The sequence below is a fragment of the Miniopterus natalensis genome, chromosome 1, assembly GCF_054644295.1.
Source record: "Miniopterus natalensis isolate mMinNat1 chromosome 1, mMinNat1.hap1, whole genome shotgun sequence".
Lineage (NCBI taxonomy): Eukaryota > Metazoa > Chordata > Mammalia > Chiroptera > Miniopteridae > Miniopterus > Miniopterus natalensis.
In genome coordinates, this window is record NC_142081.1 from 125,404,557 (window position 1) to 125,421,584 (window position 17,028).

Here is a 17,028-nt window from a genome sequence, read left to right on the forward strand (position 1 = left end):
GGAGAGAGCATTTTGCCTTTTCCAGAATGTTACATAGTTGGAATCATACAGTATGTAGCCTTTTCAGATTGGCTTCTTAGCAATATACATTTAAGGATTTCTCTGTAATTTCATGGCTTCATAGCTCATTTCTTATATTTTTTATGCCTATGTTTCAGTAAAACTTTATTTACAAAACAAGCAGAGGGCCAGATTTGGCCCATGGGCTATAATTTGCTGACTTCTGATTTAGATAGTTCATTTCTTTTAGCACTGAATAATGTTTCATTGTATAGCTGTACCAGTTTATTTATCCACTCACCTATTGAAGGACATCTTGGTTGCTTCCACATTTTAGCAACTATAAACATCTATGTGCAGATTTTTGTGTGGTCATAAGTTTTCAGCTCATTTGGGTGACTAGCAAAGAGCGTGATTGCTGGGCCATATAGTAAAGTTATGTTTAGTTTTGTTGGAGACAGTCTTCTGAAGTGGCTATACTATTTTGTTTTCCCACCAGCAATGCATGAGAGTTTCTGTTGTTCCACATCTTTGTCAGCATTTGGTATTATCAATGTTTTGAATTTTAGCCATTTTGATAGGTGTGTAGTGGTATCTCATTGTTGCATTTTTTCTTTTTGAATTATAGCCTGTGAGGTTATTTCCCTAGGGATACTGGGGCCATATATCCTGCTGCTTGGAGGAGCCTTACATAATAAGGCTAACTAACATCTAGACCTAGGAACTTAGAAGAGTCAGAAACAGTGAGTTCAAATCCCTTAATCTGATTAACTCTGAATCACACTACCCTTCTCTGTATACAGTTTGTTTACATGGATTAAGAAATTACCATTTTTTATTTTTAAAAATTTTATTTATTGATTTTATAAAGAGGAAGGGAGATAGATAGATAGACAGGTAGAGAGAGACATTGATTGTTGTTCCACTTCTTTATGCATTCATTGGTTGATTCTTGTATGTGCCCTGACCAGGGATTGAACCCACAACCTTGGCGTATCAGGATGACACTGACCAACTGAGCAACCTAGTGGGTAGGGCAAGAAATTTCCATTCTTATTTTTTTTATCCTCGAGGATATTTTTACCATTACCATTGCTTTTCAGAGAGAGTGGAAGGGAGGGAGAGAGAGGTGAGAGAGACACATCACTTGGTTGCCTCCTGCATGCGCCCTGACCAGGGCTGGGGATTGAACCTGCAACCCAGATATGTGCCCTTGGCTGGACTAGAACCCAGGACCCTTCAGTCTGTAGGCTGATGCTCTAACCACTGAGCAAAACCGGCCAGGGCTCCATTCTTATTTAAGGTAGTTTAAGTTAGGTTTCTGACACTTATAACCAGAGTCCTAACTGGTATAGGTAGCTCTTAATTCTCAGGACTGAGTGCAGACTTTGGAGCCAGACTGTCTAGGTGGTTTTTTTTCTCCAAATTGTTTTGGTCTATATATTTCAAGAAACTTTACTCAGTAATCCTTGGTGGTTTGCTCATATTTACGAGTGAGGAACTAAAAAGCTGATTGGAGGCTCTGAGTGGGGCTTAGAAATAGTAAGCTTCAGTGAAGGGCTTTTTGGAAACCATTCATGTCATAATGTTGGATATTTTTAAAGAACTCTTGGGGTGGTTAAATTCCTCAGAGAACACTCTAGAGCCTCTTGCCTGGAGGAGTAAATCCTTGCTATCAGCATTCTGAGGAATGGGGGCTAGAGGACTGGGAGTCTTGGCATCTGGTGTATATTCATTCAAAGCCCATTTTAGTGTTATTACTGTATTAGTCAGGGACCTGTAGGCAAACAGAAATGGCAAACTCATTTGGATATGTTGAAGAGTGTCCTAAAGAGCCGATTAATGAAGGAATAAGTAGGGTGGAAGGAAACCATAAAAAATAGTACTTTATTAGTTTGCTAGGGCTGCCGTGACAAAGTACCATAGACCGGGCAGCTTAGTAACAGAAATTTATTTTATCACAGTTCTGGAGCCTAGAAGTCCAAAATCAACATATTGACAGGGTTGACTTCTTCTGAGACCTCTCTGCTTGTAGATGACCATCTTTCCCTTGTGACTTCACATGGTTTTCCCTCTGTACCTGTATGTGTACTAATCTCCTTTTCTTTTAAGGGCACCAGTCACATTGGATTAGGGCCCACCCTAACTACCTCTTTAAAGATTCTATCTCCAAATACAGTTACATTCTGAGGTACCAGGGGGAGGTTAGGTTTTCAGTGTATGAATTTTGAGGTGACACAGTTCAGCCTATAATAAGTATCTGGAGAGGAGTAACAGGAGGTTCTGTTACCACCCTGCAGGTTTTCAGTGATGAGGGGAAGGGGCACCATCATATGCCAGAGACAGACCAGAACTCATGGAAAGGGTCACCTTACAAGAGCTGACACTTTTGGTCAAGGGAGGCAGCCATCCTGCCAGGACCCACAGAGAGGGAAGTATGGGAGTCAACATTCCTACCTCACTCATTCTTCCCTTGGATCTCTTGGTGATACTCTCCAGGAGCCAAGCCTAACTGGAAGCCAGAGGTACAGGGGAGTCTGTTGATGCAGTCAATACAGGTCAGCTTCCCGGGACACAGCAGGCCGGAGCAGGGGGAAGCTGCATCTGGAGGGGCAAATGGAAGATCTGCAGTATAGTACCCTTGCCATCAACTGTGTTCAGTCTCCTTTTTTTTTTACCCTAGACAGAAAAAAACCTGTATTTGCCAGGAGTCAGGGAGGGGCAGTCAGAAGGGTGTGTGCAGTTGGGGAGAGGATCTAGGGATCTGCTTCTTAAATAGAATTCAGCTACAGACATGCCCCGTTTTACTGCACTTCACATTGTGCTTTGCAGATTTTTTTCTTTTCTTTTTTCTTTTTTTTTTTTTTTTTACAAATTGAAGGTTTGTGGCAGCCCTGCATGAAGGAAATCTATCAGCAACATTTTTCCAACAGGCTCAGACGATGGTCAGATGATGGTTAGCATTTTTTTTTTTTAGCACAAACTATTTTTATTTAATTTTTTTAACATATCTTTATTGATTTCAGAGAGAGGAAAGGAGAGGGAGAGAGAGAGATAGAAACATCAATGATGAGAGAGTCACTGATCCGCTGCAGCCTGCAACCCGGGCATGTGCCCTGACCGGAAATCGAACCCTGATCGCCTGGATCCTAGGTCGATGCTTAACCACTGAGCCACGCCTGGCCGGGCAGCACAAACTATTTTTAAAGTGTGTACATATAGTGTAAACACAACTTTTATATGCACTGGGAAACCAAAAAATTTATGTGACCTACTTTATTGAAGTGGTCTGGAACAGAACCTGCAATATCTCTGAGGTATGCCTGTAATTATTTTAACCACTCGCTTTCATTCTTACTTTGGGATGCTCGTGGTACCCCCTCCTGACTGAACCTTTTTGAGGACTTTTGTAGGGTGCATTGGATTGACTTGGCTCTCTCCATGACTCACCAAGGATTTCATTCTAGTTTTTTTACTACCTCACCCATTTATTTTGTTGTGTCCTTTCCTATTCTCTCTGTACTTTTTGGGTGTTCCAGTTACTATGGCTGGATAACAAATTACCCAAAAACTTAGTGGCATAAACAGCCATTTATTGTGCTCATGGATTGTGTGGATGGGACACAGCAGGGCTCCATGATATTTGAGTCAACTCAGAATGGGGGCTAGAGTCATCTGAATTTGTGCTCACTCATCTGGCAGTTGCTTCTGTGAAGACTCTAAAGACTGGAGGCCACCACAACTGGGGTTCTGTGGGTATTTCTCTTTATATGTGGCTTCTCCATATTGTCTTTTCAGCATTGTGTCTTCAGGATAGCAGGACTTCTTATATGTCAGCTGAGGCTCCCAAGGTGTGTGTACCAAGACAGAGCCAGGCAGAAGCTGTGTTGCCCTTTCTAAACTATCCTGCTGTGCAGAGTCACTTTCACCACTTTGTCCATTAGAAGCAAGTCACTAAGGTGGCCGGGGATCGAACCTGCAACTGAGGTCTGTATCCTTGGCCAGAATCGAACCTGGGACCCTTCAGTCCATGGGCCGATGCTCCAACCACTGAGCAAAACTGGCTAGGGCATATTGCCTTTGTTTTCAAGTCTATTTTGTCTGGTATAAGTATTGTTACCCCAGCTTTTGCTTCCATTTTCATGAAATAACTTTTTCCATCCCTTTACTTCCAGTTTGTGTGTGTTTTGCTATCTGAAGTGGATCTTTTGTAGGCAGCATATGATTGGTTCTTGTTTTCTTTTCCATTCAGTCACCCTGTGTCTTTTGATTGAAGGATTGAATCTATTTGCATTTAAAGTAATTGTTGATATGTATTTATTGCCATTTAATTATTCATATTTTTTATCTCGTTTCTTCTCCTTCGTCTTAAATAAGACCTTTAACATTTCTTGTAATACTGGTTTGGTGGTGATGGACCCCTTTAGCTTTTTCTTGTCTGGAAAGCTGTTTATCTGTCCATTGATTCTTAACAATAGCTTTGCTGAGTAATCTTGATTGTAGGTCCTTGCTTTTCATCACTTTGAATATTTTGTGCCAGTCCCTTCTGGCTTGAGAAGTTGCTGCTGAGAAAACAGCTGACAGTCTTATGGGAGCTCCTTTGTAGGTAACCAACTGCCTTTCTCTTGTTGCTTTTAAGATTCTTTGTCCTTAACCTTTTGCATTTTAATTATGATGTGTCTTGGTGTGGGGTTCTTTAGGTTCATCTTGTTTGGGATTCTGCACTTACTAAACTTGTATGTCTATTTCCTTTGCCAAGTTTAGGGACTTTATTTTCTTTTTTTAAAATTTTTCTTTTTTTTAAATCCTCACTGGAGGATATTTTTTCCATTGCTTTTCAGAGAGAGTGGAAGGGAGAGAGAGAGAAACATCAATGTGAGACACATCGATTGGTTGACTCCCACATATACCCAGACTGGGGCCGGGGATTGAGCCTGCAACCCAGGTACGTCCCCTTCGCTGGAATCAAACCGGGGACCCTTCAGTCTTTGGGTCGACTCTCTAACCACTGAGCCAAACTGGCTAGGGCTCTTTCATTATTTTTTCAAATAGGTTTTCAGTTCTTTGTTCTCTCTCTCCTTCCAGCACTTCCATGTTGCAAATGTTGGTATGTTTGATGTTGTCCCAGAGGCCCCTTAAATTACTCTCATTTTTTTGGATTCGTTTTTCTTTTTGTTGTTCTGATTGGGTGTTTTCTAATACCTTATCTTCCAAATCATGGACTTGATCCTGTGCTACATCTAATCTGTTCATTCCTTCCAGTGTATTCTGTTTTTGTTTTTTTTAATATACTTTTATTGATTTCAGAGAGAGAGGAAGGGAGACAGAAACATCAGTGATGAGAGAGTCATTGATCAGCTGCCTCCTGCACATCCCTGACTGGGGATCGAGCCTATAACCCGGGCATGTGCCCTGACTGGGAATCAAACTTCAATCTCCTGGATCATAGGTCAATGCTCATCCACTGGGCCATGCTGGCTGGGCTCCTTCTAATGTATTCTTTATTTTAGTTTTTGTATTCTTCATTTTTGATTGGTCCTTTTTTTCTATCTCCATTTCTGTTTCCTGTTTCTGTTGAAGTTTTCACAGAGTTGATCTATTCTTCCTCTAAGTTCATTCAGCCTCCTTATAACCGGTGTTTTAGACTCTGCATCTGGTAGATGCTTGACTCTATTTTGTTTAGTTCTTTTTCTGGAGATTTGTTCTTTTATTTGGGACATGTTTCTTTGTCTCCTCATTTTGGTTGCCTCCCTGTGTTTGTATCTGTTAGTTAGAGCTACTACATCTTCCAGTCTTGACAGTGTAGTAGTTGTCCTATGGAGCCCAGTAGTGCAGCCTCCCTGGTCATCTCAGTGTGGCACTCCAGGTGCACCCTCCATGTGGGTTGTGTGTACCCTCCTATTGTAGTTGAGCCTTGATTGCTGTTGGCATACCAATGGGAAGAATTTACTTCCAGGACATTTGTCTGCAAGGACCAGTTGTGACTACAGTGGAGGAGCTCTTGTGCAGGAACCCACCCCACAGAGCAAGACTTCCTTCAGTAGGGCTCTGGTGTCGCCTGAGTCTGCCCCTTGAGTGTGATGCTGGTGGAGGTGGTTGGGTGGAACTCCAGTGTAATCTGAAGTTGTCTTCTGGGTGTGTTGGCTCAGGGTCCTCCTGGGAGGTGCAGGCCAAGATCAACCACTGCCTGTGCCCTGCCCAGGGCCAACCGGCACGAGCTACAAAGTGAGCTGCAGATGACTGCGACTTGTGCTGGGCTTGGAGGTATCTGGGAGAGGCCAGTTGCCACTAGTCCCAGGCTTGGGGCTGCTTAGCAAGAGGTACAGGGCACGCTGAGGCCACATGGTGCTTGTTTGGGGTTTGTGGAACCTTTGAGAGATTTTATGAAAGTGTGCAGCATGAACCAAGAGAGGCTGTTTGTATGGAAATACCACTGGAAGCAGGTTGGGTGAGCCCACATGTTGGGTGGGGTGGGGTCTCAGGGAAATACCAGGGAAGGGCTAGCCATGTTAGTCAGGGACATGGAGATTCAGATATGGCCCTGGATCTGTGAGGGGGAGGGCTCAGCAAAGGAACAATGGCCTCTGCTAACACTTGTCTGGGAGAAAGCTGCCCCTCTAGTCCTCGCCTTGAAGCAGACAATCCAGTTCCTCGTGTATGTCCCTGGTGCCTTTCAAGCTGCTGCCCCAGCACTGGAGCTGAGGGAGTGTGTCTGAGTGTCTGTGCATGGGCCCCTTAAAAGGAACGCCTGGGTCTCCAGCTGCCGTCTCACTCAGCCACAGTCCCCACTGGTTTTCATAGCCAGAAGTTATGGGGACTTCTCTTCCTGGCATTGGAACCTGGGCTGGAGATCCTCGTGTGGAGCTGGGACTCCCGGATTCTCAGAGTTTTCCATAGCAGAGAGGTCCCTCCCTATTTTTACTGCTACATGTGGGTGTGGGATCTGCCCGTCCCATCTCCACCCCTTCTACCAGGTTCAGATGTGGCTTCTTCTGTATATATTTAGTTATAGGACTTCTGTTCAGCTAGACTTCAGGTGGTTCTCCATGATGGCTGTCCATAGTTGTGATTTGATGTAGTTGTGGGAGGATGCAAGCGCTGAGGTTACCTGCTCAGCCACGTTGACTGGAAGCCTCAGGTTTTTCCTTGACCAGTACCTGAACCCACCACAACTTGACAGGTGTATTAAAGGGTTAAGTTTAGGTAATAAATCACTTGTTCCCAGTAAACACCATTACAGCACGCAGTGTTCCAGGTGACTATAGCAGCACATGCTAGGTCTGTAACAGCAAATGTTCCCACTTAAAGGTACGGTCCCTTGCCTTGGGAATAGGGTCACTGTACATTTCCCGTTATTCAGTAATGTTTCAAGTACATGATAAGACTGGTGTCCTGGGCAGTTCTATTAAAGAACTGGTTTGGTCCTTATTATTGATTTTTAAATTTTATTATTTTTATTTTTGCTTGTTCCTTATTTTTTATCTGCACTGTATAGGTAAATAATCAGTACCTTAGAGTTTTATCTGCCCAAGGTCTTTTACGTGGTAGAGCAATGGTGTAGACTCCCCCTCCCCCATTGCTTTTTAGAAAATAGGAGAGAAAGAGAGGGAAACATTGATTAGTTGCCTCCCGCACGTGCCCCAACCAGGGCTGGGGATCCAGCCTGCAACCAAGGCATGTGCCCTTGGCCGGAATCCAACCTGGGACCCTTCAGTCTGCAGGCCAATGCTCTAACCACTGCTCAGTGGCTAGGGTGGTTTAGACTGTTTGTGCTTGATTCCACAGCCACTGTTCTCTGTACTACTTAAAAATATCATAAAAATAATCCTATGCTTTTACCTAATTATGGGAAAGATATAATTTATATTAAATGAAGTTTTAATAATTTATTTTAAATATTTTATTAGAAGAGGTATTAGGAGCATTAAATCTAAGTAGTCATTACTTAAACTCAGTAAAATCATTAAACCATGGATTCAGTTATATAGCACTGATTATAACCGTCTCTTTTACTGTAAGTTTTACACTTGTACTATCTTCCTCAGCTACATTAGCATGGTTCTTACTGGGATGGTAATGGAAAGTAAAAACATAGAGCCAAGTGCAAAACGAACAATAGTATTAAATAGATTAGCAGCAAATTTATGTACGATATATTTACATTTGAACTCTGCTCTTTTGAGGGGTAAGTATGCTAAAAGTCTTGATGTTTTTATAACCTGTGAAGCTGAATCTTAGTGTGTGTGTGTGTGTGTGTGTATAAAAGAATGATGTTGACAAATAATATACTTGAGGTATGTTACAACTGTATTTATTAAATCAAAGTACATTTCTTATAAAGGATCAGGGTGTCTCTGGTAATGCTGCATATGTTTTAAACAAATTATTTTAACATGTAAACCATCACATTCTTTATTAAAACTGAACAAGCTGTTAAAATTGCTATACTATATCACACCTAACCTTTCTAGTACCATTTTAAACAAATATGCATTGTAGAGAATGCACCAGAAGCAGTCAAAGTAGCAAAACTGTATTCATAGGAAAGTAAGCCAAAACCGTAGTCCTTTTGTTTATCCCTCATTCCCAAAAGGACCTACACTACGAGTGAAGGAATTTTCCAGCTGCATTTTGAGGTCATAAATGCAGCCTTAAAGGATTGCCCTTGAGACTACAGCTTTTGCAGGCAGTCATGTACAAATAAATTACATTAAAATAAAACTGTATGGTGTTTCTGTTACTTTAACATCAAACTGAACGGTGTACTGAAATCAACAGATGAGAAAGAAAATCAAGCTCAGGCTCACTTTCTCTAAAGTGGTAGTGCCATTCTAGTTTTATTGATGCATTAATTTTCATAAAGTGCAGAGACAAAATAAATAAGATGAAAGAAGCTTTGAGATTAAGATAAGTTATTGATTATATTCTTGATAGCCTTTTACCTCTGTGGAAGCTGTAACCATACATTAGAAGCTCATTGATCCAGGTAAAATGACTTTTCCCCCTAAATAAAAGTATTATTAAGGAGTATATAATTATGCTAGCTCCTTCTATAAGGCAAGGTTAGGTGAAAGGGTAAATTTATGTGCTATAGACTGAATCCCGATACAGTCAGGTGCTGAGCATTATTCCTGGCTTCAAAATATGACGTATCTGTCTCGTCATCTGGTTGGGGTATGAAAGGCATAGTTTGATGCTGTAGATTTTCCCAGTCCACATCACTGAAGAGAGGATGATGTTTCAGCTCTTCGGAAAAATATAAAACAAAATGGAAATATTATAACCCCATCACCTAAGCAAGTACTGTTCTACCAGAATGAAGAAGAGACGCTCTTGTATCTTGACCTATTTTATTATGCCACTTTCATAGGCATTTGTTTGTATGTTTCTCTGTTTAACCACATCCTTCTCAATGACATACACTGTGTCATTCTGTGTATCACTTGGTATAGGACAGGTACCTGATCTACATTTGTCAAATGAGTGATTGAATGATTTGCCTTAACAGAAGCCTTTCTCACTGCCTCCATCTTCCCACATAATCCCTGACTTGAGGAGAGAGAATGTGATCTACTTCCTGCTCCCCCATGCAGCTTCCACACCACTCACCTTCCATGATTAATGTCCCATTTCTCATTCCAAGTTCTTGTTACCTCTTTATATCTCTGCAGTCCTTAGCACTATCTATTGCCTTAGGTAACTTTAGCAAGAAGCTCATCTCCACTCCCTTGCTGTCTTTGCTGTGCTCCATCCCTTACCTGTCATGGTGATTTCAACATATACATTGGTGACACTTCTGACACATTCTCATCATGGTTCTTTGACTTCCTTGATATCACTGACTTGCATCTTCACAAAACACCGACTATCTAGCAGTATGGTCACACCTGGGATCTTTACTGCTTCCATTTACTGTGGGGAGCCGCTGTGGCCCCAGGCACGGAGGAGCTGCCTGGGTGAGCTGCAGAAGTGCTCCCCTGCTCCCTGGGAGATGTGGGTGAGCTGCTGTGGCCCCAGGCACAGAGGAGCTGCCTGGGTGAGCTGCAGATGTGCTCCCCTGCTCCCTGGGAGATGTGGGTGAGCTGCTGTGGCCCCAGGCACAGAGGAGCTGCCTGGGTGAGCTGCAGATGTGCTCCCCTGCTCCCTGACCCAGACCTTGAGGCACCAAGGCGATACTAATTTAGCTTGCAGCCTTAGATTCTAGAAAGGCTTATTAGGAAGTTGGCCCCGGCCTGAAGGGTTAAGGGACAGTCAAGCCACATACCAAGCCAAGGACTTAATCCCCCCCAAAAGTTCCTATTAGAAGCCGAGGCAAGGTTAGTTACCAAGGTCTGAGCTCCTGCAAGAGGCAGGATGTTTACTTGGAAAGAGCAGTTGTATGGCCTTAAAGGAATTACTTTGTATCCGGCAAGGGAGAGGAAAACAGGACGGGGTGCTGTTCAGCAAAAACAACAGCCCCGGGGCTGGCAGCTGACAGCAGGCACGAGCTGCAGCCCTGCGGATCCCATCTTTTTTGTGTCTGTCTTTTCTTCATCCTCACCCCCCCTTCCTCAGGACCGTTTGACTCTGCCGGGGGGCTCCGCCAATTTACAAAATCTCAACTTTGCTCATCTCTTTAACTACATTTTTATACCTGTCATCTTTCCTATTTCCTTCTACCTACTAAAATGAAAATATGCTCTTTTGATCACACTAGTTGCTAGACATAACCTCCCCTCTCAACCTTTCACTTCATAAGGCAACAATAACATTGACAAAATAAAGAAGTGGCCATTAAGGCAGTAAATAGTTAAAAAAAGCAGCAATCAAATTTGAGGCAAATATTGGGAGAAGACTACACAGATGGAAAAGAATTATGTGTCTGTATTGGGGGTGATGAGTTGGAAAATCTATATGTCTACATGTTGCCTTTTTCTTAAACTAAAAAACTGGTAGCAATATACAGGGATAATATAGCAAAAACAATTTTCATTTAGAGAATTTGTCTTTTAATTGTTCAAAATAAATATCTGAGCGTGGAATACTTGAGAGTTACTTGTTGTAGTAATTCTTAAACTGTGATACCTGGATGTAATGTGATGCTTTATGACCCTCTCATCATAACTATTCATTTAAACTGAATCTACAAAGGAATTCTAATCTAGTTTAAGATGAACTAAACAAACAGCTGAAGCAACTATTTTGTAACTGAAGAATACCCCTACTATTGGTTTCCCTTTGCAAACCATTCATTAAACATCAGAAATCTGAGGTCACTGGTAAAATTGCCTTTCTTCTGTCTCCACTTATTTTGAGCAAATTACAGTACATTATAGCCATTTGCTGAACAATGGTTTCTCAACTTCAGCACAATTGACATTTGGGACTGGATATTTCTTTGTTGTGGGGACTGTCCTGTGCATTGTAGGATGTTGAGCAGACTGCCTGTCCTCTACCTACTCAGTGCTCCAAACAGCTGTGACAACCAAAAACGTCTCCAGACAATGCCAAATGTCCTTTGGCAGCAAAGTTACCCCAGTTGAGAGCCCTTGTTCTAACATCAGTTTTAGAGCTCAGTTGTCAAATGTTTGCGGCCTCACTTTACACAGATTTTTGCTCAAATTCCACTTTTCACAGCTCTTCCTGACCACTCCATCTAAAAAAAAAGTCTCCTGCCATCACTTTGTATTCTCTCACCCTGCTTTATCTTTTCTTTTTAATCCTCACCCGAGGATATGCTTTTCATTGAGTTTAGAGAGAGGAAGGGAGAGGTGGAGAGAGAAACATGCACCCTAACCAGAGATCTAACCCACAACCTGGGTAATGCCCTGACCTAGAATAGAACCCTCCACCCTTCCGTGCACCAGACAAGACTTTAACCACTGAGCCACACCGGCCAGGGCCTGCTTTATCTTTCTTCATAGTCCTTACCACCAGATGACATTATGTCATGGATGCATTCGTTTACTTCCTGATTTTCCACTAGAATATAAGATCACATCTACAGGGTACCTCCAGCACCTGAAACAACACTCTCTGGCACCTAGAAGTCACTCTATAGGATTTGTTAAATAAATAAATAAACAAACAGTGCATCTTACTAGAGGTAATACCCAGAAGCTGATGAAAATGACCTGTTACTAAAGCTAAATTTTCTAAATATACCCTACTTCACATGGAAATGTGTTTTGGGACATAATGCTTATTTGTCTCTCTCTCTACACCTTGTTACAAAAAGGATGTTAGGGCAGCTGATGAGATTTATTAGAGGTTCAAAACTGTAGTTTAACATATCCCCACAGTAGGAAAAAACCACTGAATGGATCATAATGTACTAATTTGTCTTATTTGAGGTAACCTGGCACCTGATACATTTGTCAGTCAATAATGGTATCAGAAATGAAGCAGCAAGAAATTACAGAATTAAAGTTTTGATAAAAAATATTCTTGTATTTGTTGATGGTTAACTTTATAAGGCTGTGATAAACCTAAGACTGACAAGATAAGCCTGTTTCAGGTACCCGCTTGAGATTAATAAAATTCCATGAGTGACTGTCACAACCTGACCACATTACATTTTAATGTAGACTAAGGACAAATATATTAATGGATACCTAGAGGGAAAAAATAAACTAAAATTCTTTTAAATCAAACGTAACAGTTAAATTATCTGTAGCATTGTGAATTTCATGTCATTATTAACATTCACCCCCCTGGAACAAATCAAGGGTAAAAGAGTTTATTAATACAAAAACCTTACCTTTCATTCCAGCTCTCTTTGTATCATCAGTGGTTAAAAGTATTTCTACTGCACTTTGAGCATCATCAGATAACTTTTCTTCACCTTCAGGCCAAGGGATATCTATAAATACAAATAAGCTTATTGATCATTGCTCAAAATAATGCACAGAGGTAAATTAATCTATCTTAATAGGAGAAAAAGAATCACCTCTTTTCAGAATATTCTGGAATACTTGTTGTGGTGTTTCATCATTGAAAGGGGGAATTCCTGTTAGAAACTCAAACAAGCAAACTCCAAGTGCCCACCAGTCTACTGCAGGACCTGGAATTTAAGAGGACATAGTTGAACTTGCAAGCATTTTCTACAAATGTTTGACCAACTAAAATTAATACATGGATATTTGGGCACAATCAAAGCATTCATTTCCTAAGGCTTTCTTCTGTCTTCATAAGGTGCAAAAAGTCAAATGATCTTCATTTATGCAATATGGCAATTACTTTCCTTCTCTATTCTCTAAGAAGTTAAAATTAGCAATTAATACAGCTAGTTAAAAGTTAAAGCTATTGCCCAGCTGGGCGCGGCTCAGCGGTTGAGCATCGACTTAGGATCTAGGAGATTGTGGTTCGATTCCCGGTCAGGGCACATGCCTGGGTTGGGGGCTCAATTCCCAGTCAGGGGCGTGCAGGAAGCACCAAATTAATGACGACTCTCTCATCATTGATGTTTCTATCTCTCTCTCCCTCTCCCTTCCTCTCTCTGAAATCAATAAAGATATATTTAAAAAAAAAAGTTAAAGCTATCTTTGGTCATTTGTTAATAATACCTCTGGTATTCTGGATAGTTACTTGTTCTAAATCCTAAAATGCAACCAAGGAATGCATTTAATCTAAAGGTTATTCTCTAAAATAGTTACAGCACTTCTCAATTTCAAATCGGGAAACAGTTTAGATGGTTTCATGTTCCACTCTTCACAAAGGTATGAGATGAGGTAGCAGCATTTATACTAATTGGAGGATAACCTGGTAATTATGGAAAGAAAGCTTTACTTACAGAATGTTTTCATGCGCTTTATTCCTTTTAAAATCACAGAGGGATAAACTAGTTTAACAAGGAATATTCACTTAACTACAGCTTGAGGTAATTAAGAGGTAAGTCTTAATAAGTAAGTAAAACTAACTTCTAAATAATATCTTTACTGAAAGCACCATCTATATACAGAGATGTTTTAAAGGATTATTTTAAACATGACCCTACAATCTGGCTTATCCTTTTGTTTAGTTCTGTCTACGAATAAGGTGTTTACTAAGCAAAGGTTAACTTTAGTCCAAAAATGGTTAACTTCAATATAAATTTAGAACAGGGACTCTGGCCTAGTGCTAAGTTGGCCTGGAAATTACTCTTTAAATTCAATTTCACAAAATACATATGAAGGTTAAGCAACTGCCACCCATTTTAAAACAAGTAGGAAAGCATTGTGAAATCTGCCATTAGGAAAAATAATCGCATGCGTATAGAATGCCTTTTCACCTGCAAGCCACATAACCCCCATTTTCCCTGAGAACACAAGATGTAAACAGTCTATAGGCCTCTATTTCTTTAGTAATCACTATAAAAACATACAAACCACCTCAGTTAGTAGATCTTTTAAGCAGCACTGAGAAAGTATTCCCACGGATTAGAAAATATAACCAAACAACAGAAAAGTAGGGGACACCAGGAAAAAACATACATTTTATTTAATTCACTTAGGTTAGAAATTAGGACCCTTCAACCAGCTCAGCCAAGATGTACTCATGTCAAAAACACACGTTTTCTCCATGGATATGTCACGCATACCCATATACGTGAGTCAAAGTCTAATAAGATCATATATTGTGATTTATTGTAGTGATTCTATCATTAGCCAGAGAAAGAGAACTTATTTTCTACTACTGACTTTCTAATTCATAACCCACTTCTGTAATTTGTATATTGATACTGTTTATACCTTTTTGTTTTCTCATAATAATGGAATTAAATTGTTTAGAAAATTCCAGCCATTTTGTCGCTGCTAATTTTAATATTTTTATCAAGCCTATTTCCTCTATTACAATAAAAAAGTGGCACCTTCACTCTGCTACCATTAAAAGTTATAAAAAATGCTGCATGCCATTTGTTTTCACAGAGAAGAGCAACCTCTCTGGACATCTTCCTGCTCAGAAGACAGAAGACACTTCATTTTTATATTTCATAAGTGAGCTGAAGTGAAAATAATTTTTTTCTGCAATGCGATCTAGTTATACTTTGACTTTTTGGTTTAATGTGCTTTGCCATATTAAAGAGAAGCTCACTCACCCAAAGTCAGAAATCCTGCAGGTAAGAAAACAGTAGTTAGGCACATGGTATTAAAATTCTGGGTTCATTCTCTCATGCACTGAACTAGATACCAGGGATTGTGCCAGATACAAGAACAAAGAGCTTTTCCTCAGGAAAAGATAGCCTACTTTGGGAGATAATTTTAACACAATGTTAAGAGAGCTGAAAGAAAAATATGCACAAGTAGCTGTGCGAGACTGGCCAGAGTTCCTATATCTGCTTGGTGAAGGGAAGACCATGGGGGGTGTCAGAGGAGTCACAGCTGTACCTCAGCATGGTGGGAAATAGAGAGGTACACATACAAGAAGCAGCAAAGAAACGAAGTGACTGGCCCTGGGGCCTGGGATCTGGGGGAAGAGGTAGAGAGCTAGGGTTCTTTTTTCCCCTTTGATTATAAATTGCTTTGTACTATTTGTTATTTTAAAAATGATGTATCAAATTACTTTTATAGAAAATAAAAATTTACAAATATATCACTAGATAGCTGAGGTAACTAGATGCCCCACTAAAATAGTGGCAAGATCTGATAAAACAAACCTTTACATTTGAAGCTTACTCTCGTACTGTATCCTAAGTTAGAGAACATGCAAACTGTAATATAGGAAATGACTTAGCAAAAGGGCGCTATACAGTTAAGTGCCCAGAGGAACTCAGTTGCTTTGGCTAATAAAGGGGAATAGTAAATGTGTCCACTTTCAACAATGAAGAGATTTTCTCAATGGCTACTGAGTGCTGCCCAGGAATTCTCCTGAAGTGCCACCTGGAGGGAAACCTCAGACACTAGTCTTAGGAAACTTTCTTAAGCTTTTGTAGTGAAGAAAAATATAATAACTAATTATAACATAGGTAGAATGACATAAGTTTTAAACAGTTTCTAATTCAGTGATATAGCATGAATAAGTAAATCTCTGTAATTGATCAAGGGATACTTTACAGAAGAGGTGACATTTGAACTGATCACTGATGAGAAGAAATTGGACAGGAAGATGACTGGGGACTGGATTTTCTAAACTAAGGCAAAATACTTGTGCAAAATAAGGAAAATTAGAAAATAACTGTGTCTAAGAAGTGGGATGGGAACATAAGGACTACAAAGAGAATCTCTTTGAGAGAGGTGGCTACTATGACAGCTTAGAGCCTCATATGCCATGATCAGTAATCTGGCTTTTGAAGAGCCAGCACAGTTTTTCAAGGAAGGAAATAGCATGAATCATGTTATGTTTTAAGAGGGAAATCTGGATTTTGTGCTGCTGTCCTCTGGGATGCTCGTGGTCTCTCCTACCTTGGACTCCGGGTCTTTAAAAGTGGGGCAAACGTGTAGTCATGGGAATAGAATAATTTAAATGGAATCAAAATCTAGATTGTAACATATAAAACAGCTCAGCTATCTATGCATTTTCTATGGTTTTCCAATAAAATATATTAAATTTACAATCAGAAAGAAAAATAATAAATATGAGGGGGGAAAAGAGGTACAATCTGGTAGAAATGATTATTCAATAGAATGAAGTTGAGGAGATCAGAAAGAAAGCTATTAAATGAAAGAAAGGAAAAGATGCAGAGATAGTGGCAGAGATGAAAAGGTGAGGAGAAATACTGCAGAGATATAATCAACCAGATTTAAATGCCTGAATGTAGGGACAATGTCTGTGTCACCACAAAGATGAGGAAACTGAGATAGGGAGCAGAGGAACAGAAAGCTGGATGACAAGTCCAGTTTTGTTTTGAACATATATTTTTATTGATTTTAGAGAGAGGAAAGGAGAGGGAGGGAGACAAACATCAACGATGAGAGAATCATTGATTGGCTGCCTCCTGCAAGCCCCCCGCTGGGGATCAACAAGTCTAATTTGACAGGCAGCATTTGAAAGATGGATAGAACATTAAATAGATACCAGGCCATGTGCTGCCTAGTGAAAGTCAGGATTAGAGATCAATATTTGGGAAACATC

At 40.4% G+C, this 17,028-nt stretch overlaps 1 protein-coding gene across 4 annotated transcripts in view; it reads right to left on the bottom strand.

Annotated features, from left to right (window-relative positions):
- Window positions 1-8,431: 8,431 nt before the first annotated feature.
- The window catches only part of MASTL (microtubule associated serine/threonine kinase like), a 32,378-nt gene continuing 23,781 nt past the window's right edge, over window positions 8,432-17,028 (bottom strand). For all 4 annotated transcript variants that reach the window (XM_016219421.2, XM_087825622.1, XM_016219424.2 and 1 more), the window contains 3 exons: window positions 12,929-13,042; window positions 12,740-12,841; window positions 8,432-9,246 (listed from right to left, as the gene is read on the bottom strand). In XM_016219421.2, coding sequence (XP_016074907.2) covers window positions 9,089-9,246; window positions 12,740-12,841; window positions 12,929-13,042 — 374 coding nt within the window. In that variant the 3' untranslated portion in view covers window positions 8,432-9,088. The remainder of the gene's footprint in view (window positions 9,247-12,739; window positions 12,842-12,928; window positions 13,043-17,028) is intronic.